The sequence below is a fragment of the Ciona robusta genome, chromosome 4 (assembly GCF_009617815.1).
Source record: "Ciona robusta chromosome 4, ASM961781v2".
In the NCBI taxonomy this organism is placed as follows: domain Eukaryota; kingdom Metazoa; phylum Chordata; class Ascidiacea; order Phlebobranchia; family Cionidae; genus Ciona; species Ciona robusta.
The window spans coordinates 403,925-420,929 of record NC_143238.1 but is presented as its reverse complement, the minus strand read 5'-3'; the positions used below and the strand labels follow the sequence as shown (position 1 = coordinate 420,929).

The following is a 17,005-nucleotide window of genomic DNA, read 5'->3' as shown; positions in this document are numbered from 1 at the left end:
ACGATCAGGCTATTTGGATATTATGTGTTAAAGGTGTCCCATCTTCCCCGACTCTACTATCTTATGCTAATTAGTTTAAAACGTGCTCATTCATTAGATCTGTGATCTCTTGTTTGACTTTATTTAAATTTATAGAGAAAAATAACTATAGTTAAATATATATTTCCTATGTAACGGTTAGAAACATAATACTTTTTTTCAGAAACATTTTACCGAGAGACGTTTATGGTTAGAAACCTAATTTTGGAACACATTATTAGGTTCCGGAAACCTAATACCTATATTTTTAACAACCAAATTACCAACCGTCAGTGGGCAGCATGGAGCTAAAATGCAATTTTACTGAATAAAAATAATGAAAAAGAGTTACACAACTCACGCACAACAATGTGTATATTATGATAGTTAATCAACGAGCTAGTCATGTATTCAGCTTTATTGTTGAAACGAAAGTCAATTTAACAGTTTATGAACCTATAAAAGCACATTATTATATACACTTCAATACAATATAATAGAAATATAGTCTATGGACCCATTAAAACACAATACAGTAGAAATATAGTCTATAGACCCATTAAAAAACAATGCAGTACAAATATAGTCTATGGACCAATTAAAAAAACACAATGCAGTACAAATATAGTCTATGGACCCATTAAACACAATACAGTACAAATATAGTCTATGGACCCCATAAAACACAATGCGGTAGAAATATAATCTATGGACCCATTAAAACACAATGCGGTACAAATATAGTCTATGGACCCCATAAAACACAATGCGGTACAAATATAGTCTATGGACCCCATAAAACACAATGCGGTAGAAATATAATCTATGGACCCCATAAAACACAATGCGGTACAAATATAGTCTATGGGCCCATTAAAACACAATGCGGTACAAATATAGTCTATGGACCCATTAAAACACAATGCGGTACAAATATAGTCTATGGACCCATTAAAACACAATACAGTACAAATATAGTCTACGGACCCATTAAAACACAATGCGGTACAAATATAATCTATGGACCCATTAAAACACAATACAGTACAAATATAGTCTATAGACCCATTAAAAAACAATGCAGTACAAATATAGTCTATAGACCCATTAAAAAACAATGCAGTACAAATATAGTCTATAGACCCATTAAAAAACAATGCAGTACAAATATAGTCTATGGACCCATTAAAACACAATACAGTACAAATATAGTCTATGGACCCATTAAAACACAATGCGGTACAAATATAATCTATGGACCCATTAAAACACAATGCGGTACAAATATAGTCTATGGACCCATTAAAACACAATACAGTACAAATATAATCTATGGACCCATTAAAACACAATGCGGTAGAAATATAATCTATGGACCCATTAAAACACAATACAGTAGAAATATAGTCTATGGACCCATTAAAACACAATACAGTACAAATATAGTCTACGGACCCATTAAAACACAATGCGGTACAAATATAGTCTATGGACCCATTAAAACACAATGCGGTACAAATATAGTCTATGGACCCATTAAAACACAATACAGTACAAATATAGTCTACGGACCCATTAAAACACAATGCGGTACAAATATAGTCTATGGACCCATTAAAAAACAATGCGGTACAAATATAGTCTATGGACCCATTAAAACACAATGCGGTAGAAATATAGTCTATGGACCCAATAAAAAACACAATACAGTACAAATATAATCTATGGACCCATTAAAACACAATACAGTAGAAATATAGTCTATGGACCCATTAAAACACAATGCGGTACAAATATAGTCTATGGGCCCATTAAACACAATGCGGTACAAATATAGTCTATGGACCCATTAAAACACACAATACAGTACAAATATAGTCTATGGACCCATTAAAACACAATGCGGTACAAATATAATCTATGGACCCATTAAAACACAATACAGTACAAATATAGTCTATGGACCCATTAAAAAAACACAATGCGGTACAAATATAGTCTATGGACCCATTAAAACACAATGCGGTACAAATATAGTCTATGGGCCCATTAAACACAATGCGGTACAAATATAGTCTATGGACCCATTAAAAAACACAATACAGTACAAATATAGTCTATGGACCCATTAAAACACAATACAGTACAAATATAGTCTACGGACCCATTAAAACACAATACAGTAGAAATATAGTCTATGGACCCATTAAAAAACACAATACAGTACAAATATAATCTATGGACCCATTAAAACACAATACAGTACAAATATAATCTATGGACCCATTAAAACACAATACAGTACAAATATAGTCTATGGACCCATTAAAACACAATACAGTACAAATATAGTCTACGGACCCATTAAAACACAATACAGTAGAAATATAGTCTATGGACCCATTAAAAAACACAATACAGTACAAATATAGTCTATGGACCCATTAAAACACAATGCGGTACAAATATAGTCTATGGGCCCATTAAACACAATGCGGTACAAATATAATCTATGGACCCATTAAAACACAATGCGGTACAAATATAGTCTATGGGCCCATTAAACACAATGCGGTACAAATATAGTCTATGGACCCATTAAAAAACACAATACAGTACAAATATAGTCTACGGACCCATTAAAACACAATGCGGTACAAATATAATCTATGGACCCATTAAAACACAATGCGGTACAAATATAATCTATGGACCTATTAAAACACAATGCGGTACAAATATAGTCTATGGACCCATTAAAACACAATGCGGTACAAATATAATCTATGGACCCATTAAAACACAATGCGGTACAAATATAATCTATGGACCTATTAAAACACAATGCGGTACAAATATAATCTATGGACCCATTAAAACACAATGCGGTACAAATATAATCTATGGACCTATTAAAACACAATGCGGTACAAATATAGTCTATGGACCCATTAAAAAACACAATACAGTAGAAATATAGTCTATGGACCCAATAAAAACAATACAGTAGAAATATAGTCTATGGACCCATTAAAACACAATGCGGTACAAATATAATCTATGGACCCATTAAAACACAATGCAGTAGAAATATAGGGACCCAATAAAACACAATACAGTAGAAATATAGTCTATGGACCCAATAAAAACAATACAGTAGAAATATAGTCTATGGACCCATTAAAACACAATACAGTAGAAATATAGTCTATGGACCCAATAAAAACAATACAGTAGAAATATAGTCTATGGACCCATTAAAACACAATACAGTAGAAATATAGTCTATGGACCCAATAAAAACAATACAGTAGAAATATAGTCTATGGACCCATTAAAACACAATGCGGTACAAATATAATCTATGGACCCATTAAAACACAATGCAGTAGAAATATAGGGACCCAATAAAACACAATACAGTAGAAATATAGTCTACGGACCCATTAAAACACACAATACAGTACAAATATAATCTATGGACCCATTAAAACACAATGTGGTACAAATATAGTCTATGGACCCATTAAAACACAATACAGTAGAAATATAGTCTACGGACCCATTAAAACACAATACAGTACAAATATAGTCTATGGACCCATTAAAACACAATGCGGTACAAATATAATCTATGGACCCATTAAAACACAATGTGGTACAAATATAGTCTATGGACCCATTAAAACACAATGCAGTAGAAATATAGGGACCCAATAAAACACAATACAGTAGAAATATAGTCTACGGACCCATTAAAACACACAATACAGTACAAATATAGTCTATGGACCCAATAAAACAAAATACAGTACAAATATAGTCTATGGACCCATTAAAAAACACAATGCAGTACAAATATAGTCTACGGACCCATTAAAACACAATACAGTACAAATATAGTCTATGGACCCATTAAAACACAATGCGGTACAAATATAGTCTACGGACCCATTAAAACACACAATACAGTACAAATATAGTCTATGGACCCATTAAAACACAATGCGGTACAAATATAATCTATGGACCTATTAAAACACAATGCAGTAGAAATATAGGGACCCAATAAAACACAATACAGTAGAAATATAGTCTACGGACCCATTAAAACACACAATACAGTACAAATATAGTCTATGGACCCAATAAAACAAAATACAGTACAAATATAGTCTATGGACCCATTAAAAAACACAATGCAGTACAAATATAGTCTACGGACCCATTAAAACACAATACAGTACAAATATAGTCTATGGACCCCATAAAACACAATGCGGTACAAATATGGTCAATGGATGCATTAAAAGCATAATGAGGTAGAAATATAGTCGAAGAAATCTCTAAAAATACAAGGCGGTAGAATTATACAACCCATACTAGAGCATGACTGATAGTAGCGTTTTTGCTAATTTGAGGATTACTCAGAAGAGGGGCATTAATATTGCTGTGAGTTAACCAGACAAACGAAAAAACATTCATCATTATAAATTCAAAAAGCAAACTGGTCCGCAAACATTACCTAGTTTATAAACCTAAGTTACTATCAATTAGTTTATAAATATTGATAGCTTTTAGAGCAACCAAATATTGGTTATATGCAACTTAAATTTGTATAATATTAGTATCACATCATATTGAAAAAAACAATGTCAGTCAGGCTCCAGTGTATAATCCCAATCGTAAAAACAATGCAGTAAAATATACAGTCTAGTCTTTATACAGTAAATTAAACAAGGCAATTAATATAACAGCTTCTTCTTTCTTTTTCGCTTAAATGGAGATTCAGCTACAAACTCATCATCAGAACGCACTTGTTTGCATGGGGACCCTGTAAAATAATACATAGTTAAGTATATCTGAAGAGGTTAATAAAAAAGAATACTTTGTGTTAAAATGGACAACTATTAATCAGGTGAACAAAGACAAAACCTGAACCACTAAAATTAAATTCAAATGAGTAAACATGCAAAAGATAGAAAAGCATGTGTTAAAAAAACAGACAAGATATGAGCATACATTTAAAGGTATATGCAAAATAAAACAGACAAATTATCCATAAATACCACTCACAAGTTGTCACAACACGTCGAGCTGGATAAAAAAGGTTGTCTGCGGGCCACCTCGCTTTGCATTCTTCTTCCATCTTAATTTCATTAAACTGCTTGATGCGTTTCCCATTTTTTGTTTTTAAATCCCGCACACGGTAAATATCTATTACTTCAGCATCATCAGAAAATGCAACCCGAATAAACTTTTCATCTTTATCTGCAAAATAAATGTCAGCATTTCATTTTCACATAAAAAACAGTTACCTGCTTGACGTTTATGTTATGTAAAAATTAAGTCCAGAATTTAAACTACTCATTTAAATATACAAAGTAAAAGTACAACATAACTTACTTAAGTCAGCACACACAAGATCAGTCTCTTTATCTACCGCAGTCGGATCAGAATCAGTCAGTGTAACACCGCTTTCTTCCTCAGCAGAATTGGGATCAGGCAGTCTAGCACCTCTCTCTTCCTCAGCAGAATTGGGATCAGGCAGTCCAGCACCTCTCTCTTCCTCAGCAGAATTGGGATCAGGCAGTCCAGCACCTCTCTCTTCCTCAGCAGAATTGGGATCAGGCAGTCTAACACCTCTCTCTTCCTCAGCTGAACTAGAATCATGCTCATTACTAGGGATGGGCCGAATCGAATCCGAATCCGAATATTCGGCGTTGTTCGACGCATTTTTAGGTATTCGATCGAATCCGAATATGCGTGGTCGAATCCGAATACTTTCTATTGCCCACGAAATGCCACACACACTACTGAATTCGCCAAAACAGTAATTTCGTGATCGTCTGAATATAAAAAATCTTGATTTTATAACCAACAATTACGCGGGTTTCACATTAGAGTTTATAACCTAACTCAGTTTTCGTTCGAATTTACTCTAGGAACACAAATTTCGTTCGAATTTTTAACACAAATTTCGTTCGAATTTACTCTAGGAAATTAACGAATCGCAGCGCCTACGAACTACTGAGTGGCCTATGTTTCCGCGTATGATTTGGTAATTAAAAGCGAAAAATCGTAAAATTGTTTTTATTTTAATATTGCAAAATCTTCTGTAACAGTTATAAATAAATGTTGTTTAACTTTTGTTAACTTGAATTAACCAGTAGCAGTAGTTAATTCTACATCTCGTAACAGTGCAATTCACGAAACTCGTAGTCTTGTGCGGTCTCTTTGATCGTGAACCACGTGTTCGTTTGATCGGAAACCACGTGTTTTGTGGAATTTTTAATAACGCGCCTTCAGACTAAAACCGAACGTGTTCGCGTGCGCCTTTTCTCCTTATGACGTCATTAGCTTTCGGACCTCGCCTATTCTTTATGGCGCACTCTCAGAAGCTTAGCTTTATACAATGTCCGATTCCAGATATTTAAAAATTAACGAAACCATTATAATTTATAAATTTTACATGCCTGGCTACAGGTAAAATACGATAAAACGAAATATGAATTAAATTCGACCGTATTCATAACGAAAAATCTACTCATCAATACAACGTTTTACCTTTGTACTTCTGGATCCTATAATGGTGTAGAAATCGAGTAAAACTTTGATTGCATGTGGCCAATAGCCGGTGCGCCGCGTTTTATATGCACTCGGCCGGCGTTGATTGACAGGTTTTTAATTAATTTCTCGGCTCGCAGATAACGCTACGATAGAACGATACCAATAGAAACGACGCTGGATATGCACCGGTTATACAATTTCATTTATTTCACCACAGTAAATTAGTTGAATGACGTCATCGAATATTCGGATTCGATCGAATATTAGACCCTAGATATTCGGATTCGCCGAATCCGAATAGTTTGGATCTCAGCCCATCCCTACTCATTACACTTTTCATCTGCAAAATAATTTTAAAATAAGGAATTTGGAAAGCTACAACGTTTATGTTATTTTTAGTTGTTAATAAAAGGATTATTTATGAAATGTGGCTTTATAATAAATTAAAGAAATATGGCATTTATGTAGGTTATAAATATGGATGAATTCTAACCATTTGCTAACTGTTGCAATGTTGTACGACCCTGTTCCACAAGCTCATGCGGATGCGAAATGTCATACACCTTATGAGCTACAGCAATTGAGTGACCTTTAGACCTAGCAATGGCAATTTGAGCTGATTTCGATTGTTTACTTGCAACCATCGTAATTAACTTCCGGACATCTGTTACTGTTATATCCTTGTTTGTTGAATGAAATACTTGACTGCTTGTTTTCTTCCAATATCTATTAAATTCTGTTGACTCCATTTTTCTGTTACAACTTATTGAAGGAAACACTTTATCTAACTTGGTTGATTTTTGTTTTTTTGTTGCCCATAAATGATTTGAGGTAGTCCTCATATCGTGCAATTCCTCAACACTTAGCACTAAACAGGCATGTTCATTTTTTAACTTTTGGTCTTTAACGTATATACTATAATTTCCTTTCGGTGTTTTTTCTGCTGAATCTAACTCTTCTATTGTGACTCCGGTTAGCACAGATGGTCGACAACCAGCTCGACAAACGACTCTTAAAAAAACATCACCACATAATTCTTGAACTTCTGATTTCGACAAACTGCCAACTTCACTTCTGCGTAACTCAGCTATGGTCATTCCATGATTTTGCTCATACTCTAAAATTGCCCGGTAGGGCTGTGGCAAACCACTCAACTTTTTTCTAGAGTGCTGTTTGACAATGTTTTGCCTTTTTTCTTTCCGTGCTCTTTGTCGACTCAACCAAGAAACTGTGTACTTTATTAGTTTATGAACACTCTCACTCATGTACATTGGATATTCCAAGTCTACAAACTCCAAAAAGTTTTTTAATGTAGCCAGGTACGCATATTTTGTTCCATCTCGGCCATCACCAACAATGCTCTTTTCAATATTGATAAAAATGCGCTTGGGGTCTTGTATTTCACTAGGATTTTGAATCATCTTTTTAACCTGATTCATATATGTTTTAGCTGTATCTGCATTGACTGGATTTCTTTTTCCAACCCCAATATCTTGTAAATGTCTCTCGTACATTAATAAAATTTTGTTGTACTGTGAAGTTTCAGTATTGCAATCGACCAACATATTTTGAAACTGAGTGCCTTTTATATCAATGTCTGGATGAGCTTTAATGCAGTGCCTTTTTAAACACTTTACTACAAGGTGACATATGCTGCACTCATATCCATTAAAATCTTTATAGTTTCCCTGTTTTTGAAGTTTTAACTCAGAGTCATAGAGAAGCTTGCTTTTTGGCAAATCTTTATGGTGATTGTTATAGTGTGTTGTTACATTATAAAACATTTTGGAGCAGTAGGGACATTTTCTTTGGCGTCTGGAATGAAAAAAGATTAGTCTGTGAACACAAAATCATAAAGCCAGCAGACACACTTAAAATAATAATAGAAATATTTAGGTTTTGATTTTTGCACTTTCAGTAAACACAACATTGCAGCCAAACTTAACAAGCATTGCATTGCAGGTTGCCTCTAGCACTTACTGAGATAAAAATAATTTAATGTGTATGGTAAGGATATACCATTCCATAAACCGATAGGAATTGTGGATCATAGGCGAATTGCCTTCCATGGATTATTAAAATTAGGTGCCGGCATCATTAACCAGTAAGGCCTAAGAAACATTTTGACATTCAAATTTTCACTAGTAACTGATTTTACTGGTTTTACTAAAGATTAGCCTACCCATCGGTTACACTTTAGATGGAATGCAAAAGAATAAATTGCGACAAGTGTTGCTTTTTTGGTCCATTTATACTTAAAATAAAAAACACTTAAAAAAAGTTAAAACTTTTGGTTCGACCCAGAAATTTAGAACCTTAATTAACTTTTATAATCAGATTATCAGAAATACACATACATTTGAAAAATATCATCTTACCTGCCAGATTTCGAAATCTTTCCAGTTTTTAATATTGTACTACTTTTGGTGGATAACGGTGTACTACTTTTGGTTGATAATGGGGAAGAAGTTGCACTGAAACATAGCATATGTAACATAACAAACTATTGCACAAATAAAGTAGGTGATTCAAAAATGCGTTAAAAACTCGAGCTTTATTGGGTTTGCTTGTGGACAATAATACCCATTTTAATAAAAAGAATATAATATATCAATATATATTGTTAAAAAGACGTGTCTTAATTGGTATAAACAGATGAAACATTGGTGCAATTTTTATTCATGTTCATCGTGGATAATGTAACGATTATTTGCACCATATTACCTTTGATAACCTATTACGATTATTACATCACAAACAAGAATGTAACTAAATATTTAAACACATACTTCGAGCTGGTTCCAGAACAGGTTGGCTGATCACTAAATATCCTGTAAAGAGAAATTATTGTTTATTAACCAACCATGATGCAGGGTTGATATTAATTATTAAAAGGAAAAACATAGTATTAAACTGATTTACTGCCTATACATTAATTTGCAATGTTCAGATAATATTGGTATTGCAGTAGTATATACTATGTTGCACATTTAGATATTCTTCTTAATAAACTAGATGCCCATAGACAATGTATATAACATTAGAATGTTAGATATAAATAATTGAACTTCCAGACTCCAGTCTTAAACCCAACCTGCTTTAGCCACGAGGCAAGTACACTTATTGCAAAGCCATGGCTATGAAATAATAAATATTGAATTAGAATATACATACAGTGGCGCACCCAGACGGAAATAAAGAGGGGGGGGTGGGGGGACGAGTTCGCGACCTCTTAGGATCGTTTAACCAGGGAGGAGTTGGCGGCTGTGTAACGTAGCATATTTTAACCTAGGACGAGTTCGCGGCCGTGTCAAGTATCATATTTTAACTGGGGACCAGTTGGCGGACCTGTAACCTACCATCGTTTAACGAGGGACGAGATCGCGGCCGTGTAGCATAGCATCGTTTAACCGGGGACGAGTTCGGGGACGTTTAACGTAGAATCGTTTAACGGGGAACGAGTTCACGCCGTGTAACGTAGCATCGTTTAACCGGGGACGAGTTCGGGGACGTTTAACGTAGCATCGTTTAACCGGGGACGAGTTCACGCCGTGTAACGTAGCATCGTTTAACCGGGGACAAGTGCACGCCGTGTAACGTAGCATCGTTTAACGAAAGACGAGTTCACGCCGTGTAACGTAGCATCGTTTAACGAAAGACGAGTTCGCGGCGGTGTAGCGTAGCATCGTTTAACCGGGGACGAGTTCGCGCCGTGTAACGTAGCATCGTTTAACCGGGGACGAGTTCACGCTGTGTAACGTAGCATCGTTTAACCGGGGACGAGTTCACGCCGTGTAACGTAGCATCGTTTAACGAAAGACGAGTTCGCGGCGGTGTAGCGTAGCATCGTTTAACGAAAGACGAGTTCACGCCTTGTAACGTAGCATCGTTTAACCGGGGACGAGTTCGCGGCGGTGTAACGTAGCATTGTTTAACAGGGGACGAGTTCACGCCGTATAACGTAGCATCGTTTAACCGGGAACGAGTTCACGCCATGTAACGTGGTATCGTTTAACCGGGGACGAGTTCACGCCGTGTAACGTAGCATCGTTTAACCAGGGACGAGTTCACGCCGTGTAACGTAGCATCGTTTAACCAGGGACGAGTTCACGCCGTGTAACGTAGCATCCTTTAACCGGGGACGAGTTCACGCCGTGTAACGCAGCATCGTTTAACGAAAGACGAGTTCGCGGCGGTGTTACAACGTAGCATCGTTTAACCGGGAACGAGTTCACGCCGTGGAACTTACCATCGTTTAACCGGGGACGAGTTCACGCCGTGTAACGTAGCATCGTTTAACAAAAGACGAGTTCACGCCGTGTAACGTAGCATCGTTTAACGAAAGACGAGTTCGCGCGGTGTAGCGTAGCATCGTTTAACCGGGGACGAGTTCACGCCGTGTAACGTAGCATTGTTTAACCGGGGACGAGTTCACGCCGTATAACGTAGCATCGTTTAACCGGGGACAAGTGCACGCCGTGTAACGTAGCATCGTTTAATCGGGGACGAGTTCACGCCGTGTAACGTAGCATCGTTTAACCGGGGACGAGTTCACGCCGTGTAACGTAGCATCGTTTAACCGGGGACAAGTGCACGCCGTGTAACGTAGCATCGTTTAATCGGGGACGAGTTCACGCCGTGTAACGTAGCATCGTTTAACCGGGGACGAGTTCACGCCGTGTAACGTAGCATTGTTTAACCGGGGACGAGTTCACGCCGTGTAACGTAGCATCGTTTAACCGGGGACGAGTTCACGCCGTGTAACGTAGCATCGTTTAACCGGGTCGAGTTCACGCCGTGTAACGTAGCATCGTTTAACGAAAGACGAGTTCACGCCGTGTAACGTAGCATCGTTTAACGAAAGACGAGTTCGCGCGGTGTAGCGTAGCATCGTTTAACAGGGGACGAGTTCACGCCGTGTAACGTAGCATTGTAGCATCGTTTAACCGGGGACGAGTTCACGCCGTGGAACTTACCATCGTTTAACCGGGGACGAGTTCACGCCGTGTAACGTAGCATCGTTTAACAAAAGACGAGTTCACGCCGTGTAACGTAGCATCGTTTAACGAAAGACGAGTTCGCGGCGGTGTAGCGTAGCATCGTTTAACCGGGGACGAGTTCACGCCGTGTAACGTAGCATCGTTTAACAGGGGACGAGTTCACGCCGTGTAACGTAGCATCGTTTAGCCGGGGACGAGTTCACGCCGTGTAACGTAGCATCATTTAACGGAAGACAAGTTCACGCCGTGTAACGTAGCATCGTTTAACCGGGGACGAGTTCACGCCGTGTAACGTAGCATCGTTTAACGAAAGACGAATTCGCGGCGGTGTAACGTAGCATCGTTTAACCGGGGACGAGTTCGCGCCGTGTAAGGTAGCATCGTTTAACCGGGGACGAGTTCACGCCGTGTAACGTAGCATCGTTTAACGAAAGACGAGTTCACGCCGTGTAACGTAGCATCGTTTAACGAAAGACGAGTTCGCGGCGGTGTAGCGTAGCATCGTTTAACCGGGGACGAGTTCGCGCCGTGTAACGTAGCATCGTTTAACCGGGGACGAGTTCACGCTGTGTAACGTAGCATCGTTTAACCGGGGACGAGTTCACGCCGTGTAACGTAGCATCGTTTAACGAAAGACGAGTTCGCGGCGGTGTAGCGTAGCATCGTTTAACCGGGGACGAGTTCACGCTGTGTAACGTAGCATCGTTTAACCGGGGACGAGTTCACGCCGTGTAAGGTAGCATCGTTTAACGAAAGACGAGTTCGCGGCGGTGTAGCGTAGCATCGTTTAACCGGGGACGAGTTCGCGCCGTGTAACATAGCATCATTTAACAGGGGGCGAGTTCGCGGCCGTGTAAGGTAGCATCGTTTAACGAAAGACGAGTTCGCGGCGGTGTAGCGTAGCATCGTTTAACAGGGGGCGATTTCGCGGCCGTGTAACGTAGCATCGTTTAACAGGGGGGGCGAGTTCGCGGACGTGTAACGTAGCATCGTTTAACGAACGACGAGTTCGCTGCGGTGTAGCGTAGCATCGTTTAACAGGGGGCGAGTTCGCGGCCGTGTAACGTAGCATCGTTTAACAGGGGGGGCGAGTTCGCGGACGTGTAACGTAGCATCGTTTAACAGACGAGTGCACAAGCTGGTGTGTTTGAATCAACAACGAGTTCTGGAATTTTACACCGGATGCTTGTTGAGCCCAAACATATTAATATGTCAATTCGTCGGCATCTTATCTAGACCTATCTGGAATTAAGTTAAAGTATCCAAAGACGCACAGTAAGCTAACACATTACATATGGACACATTACGCGAATGCGAATTTATATTTCTGTAATGGTTGAAGGGAATTGTTACCATTTATTGATATCAAAAAGGGGGGCTGGTCCCCTTAATTTCACTCCCCCTGCATGTGCCATTGTATACATACAACAATTTAACAAATAAAAAACATAAATTTAAAACAGTTTTGTTTTGTAACCTTTCAATGCTTGTTGTAAAATTCTTGACAACATCTCGGAGCATCTGTTTTTTCCTTCTAAATCATAAAAACATTGGAGAGCTACTTAGTTATATATTATGAAAAAGGGGAAAAGCAGACTTGCGCAAAAGTTTTTTAAGTAAAGAAACTAATATAGTCTATAATATATAATTATATAGCCTATGTCACCAAAATTCAACTGGCTTTTTGCGCATTATAAAAGTTCAGTTTTAGTACTAAAAATTAAAGACACATTTTTTTAAAAATATTATATAGTGGGTATCACCATGTCAGTGCGAGACCTAAGAAACATTTTAACACTAACAATTTTACTAATCACCAGCTAAAGGATTGCCCAACAGACTACAAATACAGTACTAGATAGTACTCGTAGTAGGTAAGGTACCTGTTACATTCTCGTCCTAATAAATGTACATTATTTTGTGTACAATTAAGAACATTTTCATTATCTTCACTTAACACTTCTGAATCTTCACTTACTACTTCATTGAAATCTTCTTCTTCTAAATCTCTGTAATAAAAAGAAAACTTATGCAATGTGGAAACAGGTACAAATGGTGATACCGAGTCTGAACAATCGCATTCGATATACAGCAAATTCAAATACCTTTCTAAAACAAACGAGTCGGCATGAACGGATTCCACTTCACCATCACTTGGACTACTCACGGAAGAATCGGTAATTAAATTATAAAAACTTGACACGGACGACATTATTTTACAGCATACACATTCAATAACTCTTGCTTCTCAACTTCTGTAAACTAAATTCCCTCCTAACTGAAAAAAATACCCACAATGCAAAGCCAGAAAAACGTGTTTTTACCTGATTCATTGTTACGTTCAACATACCTACTGTTACGTCAGGCAGCAGGGCGCCATTTTGTATGAAAATAACACAGCGGACATGCGGAAATGCACATATTTAGCAAATGAAAGGAACTATACGCATAAAACAATTTTAACGATGGAAAAGTGAAAAAAATGTATTGACGTGTTACTAAAATAAAAACTCTTGCTTCTCAGCTTCTGTAAACTAAATTCCCTCCCAACTGAAAAAAATTACCCACAATGCAAAGCCAGAAAAAACGTGTTTTTACCTGATTCATTGTTACGTTTAACAAACCTACTGTTACGTCAGGCTGCAGGGCGCCATTTTGTATGAAAAATAACACAGCGGACATGCGGAAATGCACATATTTAGCAAATGAAAGGAACTATACGCATAAAAACAATTTTAACGATGGAAAAGTGAAACAAATGCATTGGTGTGTTACTAAAATAAAAAACGAATGTAAAGAAGGCCAATTTGTTAATGTTTTGGCTAATTGTTGGTACCCGAATTGGGCCAGTCATCGTTTTCTAAAAATGAACACCATGAACTCGTAAAAATAAAAGTTTGCGTGTTGCTGTAAACATAGCCATAACACTCGACTTAAGAAGTTTTAATTGGAATACATTTTTTCGTACTTGTTATTATGAATCAAATTAGGTTTGTATGTATTTGTCACTGTGGCTGACTTCTTGATAAGCTTTCGGCCATATGTCTATGACTCTATACGATCATAAAAGTTTCGCGGGATTTTAATATTCAGATATTGCACCAGTAAGTTGCTCTTCGGTGTCCCCACTGATCAGACTATGACAGAAAAGCGATAAATGAAGTATAAACCCACAACACTTGACATGAGGGTTGATGTGACGTCACGTGAAAAAACCAAGTAAAATATTTTAAAATAGACTAATAGAGCATTGTCAACACAACTACCAGAACTTATCTCGCGCGACTGAAAGATAATTTAAGCCTTGGGCAATTCTCATGAACCAGCTCTCTGTTGGCCGAAATTATCGATGTTTTACAACATGATCAAATGTCGTCCTTCCCTATCATCTGACGTCAGGTCGCTGTCACGTGATTTTATTCTTCATGCATAATTCGCCATTTTTCGTCCGCCAAAATTAAAATTAACCCAACTACCTTGTACTGCGTCTCCAGATCAACTTATTGGCCACAGGCGGCTCTGAAACTATTGGAAAATAATGCCACTGAAACTCACCACAAAATACTTTCTATCACAATAGCATATAGGCTACGCTAATGGGAGTAAATATTTTCGTTCCACAGATATATGTAACTTATACGTTTGCACACACACGAAGAGTACATAAAGTACATATAGAAAGCATAAATTTATAAAGAAAAATCCACTTCACCTGTAACTCCTTGATCAAAAAAACGTATCGGTCGGTAGCCCGGTTTCGGTGATGCCAGGATAGAGGATATACACGAAAAATGTCATTGTTAATAATCTCGGGTTTCGAAAATCCTACGTCTACACTCTACAAGGTGATCTCTGTTTGAATCAGAAGGAAATACCCAACAAGACGTGCGTGATGAAAAATTTCCCAAACCAAATAACTTCACTAAACAAGTGTTATAACGGCATATGTAGATTAAACTAAAACGTTAAAAGTAAATCGTGCCCACCACGCATCATCATGGAAACAAAATATTTCTGGAAAAAATATATTTTGCAGCAGTACAATTAATAATAAAAAAGAAATTTGTCAGTAAATAAGCGAATACATCCCATAAATGGCAACGAGTAAGAAGTTAGCGCCACCTAGCAGAAAATGTGCAGAAATAAAGACTTCCGGGGCAGTGGCAATGTTATTAAACTTACAAATAATACTATACGAACACCAAATTCTTTCTGTTCACTCACTTTAAGCGCTGTTCAGTTAAAGTTTGGGTGTGTTTCGTTGGCAAACTGATTACCGCTAGAAAGCCGGAGACTTGAATTTGGATTCTAGCTCCGGTAACAGCCAATTAAATAAATTTAAATAAAAAATACTGTAAACTTTTATTGTGAGCTAAAGTTAAAAATCCACTCCCGACACAGACCCACAAAACCGTATTCACTTGCGCAATACATTTAACCCATGCGCCAGTTTTATATTCACTTGCGCAATACATTTAACCCATGCGCCATGATGTTTTTTATGCGTGCGCCGTATTACAGTGCAATAACTGCTGTAAAAAAAACTAATTAATTGAATATGTATTATTGCATTTACAAAGATTAATAATTTTATAAAGTTATTTAGAAACCTTATTACGATTGTATAACATTATCGGCGCTGTAGCACACTTGGTTAGCGCATCGGCATCCAACCCAGCGGTAATGGGCCCAAAGGTCCTCCCCGTGATCACAAATGGGTTGTCCAAATTATCAGTCACACTTAAAAAAGTAAAACAAAATTATAATAATTATACCCACAAAGTAACGTCCTTGGTAACTCGTAAGGTGGCACATATGCTGGTGTTTGAAACAGAACACCCGTGTTATAACGACTGTCGTTTTCCGGCCACGCGAAGGTAAAGTAAGTTACATTCATTCATTATATACGGTTTCGGAAACATAGTCCAGTTTTTGGAAACATAATCATACAGACTCAGAAACATAATCCCATATCTGGTAACATTATAATGTTTCGGTTTATGGTAATATTGTTTCGGAAATATTTTCTGAAACATAAAAAATCGTTCTCAAAGACGGCAAATTGTTTCGTTTATTATCGTTAATGCACGGACCTAATTGTATATTTAATAATAGGCAGTCGCGCGTACCAATTTTAAATTATTATTTTTTTGTTTTTTTCATATTTTCAGGAGCGCGTTTAAAATGCGTAAAAACACCCCGCGTTACTTTATTTTTTGTGGTAAATTCAAAAAGCGACCGTTTTATTGATTCCAAAAACTTTGCTTATTGAAATTGGTCCAGTATAGGCGGAGATATTCGTCCTCAAACAGTGATCTCTAGCGCTATCCTATTTTTACTACGAGCTCCGTGATTGTGACGTAGGAACGTACTATAGGCACGTGCTGACTGATTCATTCGTGAAAGCGAAGCATGCG

The 17,005-nt window shown here is 37.4% G+C and overlaps 1 protein-coding gene across 1 annotated transcript; it reads right to left on the bottom strand.

Moving 5' to 3' along the window:
- Window positions 1–421: 421 nt before the first annotated feature.
- On the bottom strand, window positions 422–17,005 carry LOC149736254 (uncharacterized). Its single transcript, XM_089876970.1, has 10 exons — window positions 15,301–17,005; window positions 13,472–15,113; window positions 13,066–13,122; window positions 9,378–9,419; window positions 8,967–9,062; window positions 7,082–8,403; window positions 6,913–6,928; window positions 5,425–5,699; window positions 5,095–5,289; window positions 422–4,852 (listed from the first exon to the last, which is right to left on the bottom strand). Exons 2-10 carry the CDS (start codon window positions 13,798–13,800, stop codon window positions 4,764–4,766), a joined length of 2,421 nt encoding a protein of 806 aa, XP_089733096.1. The 5' UTR covers window positions 13,801–15,113; window positions 15,301–17,005; the 3' UTR covers window positions 422–4,763.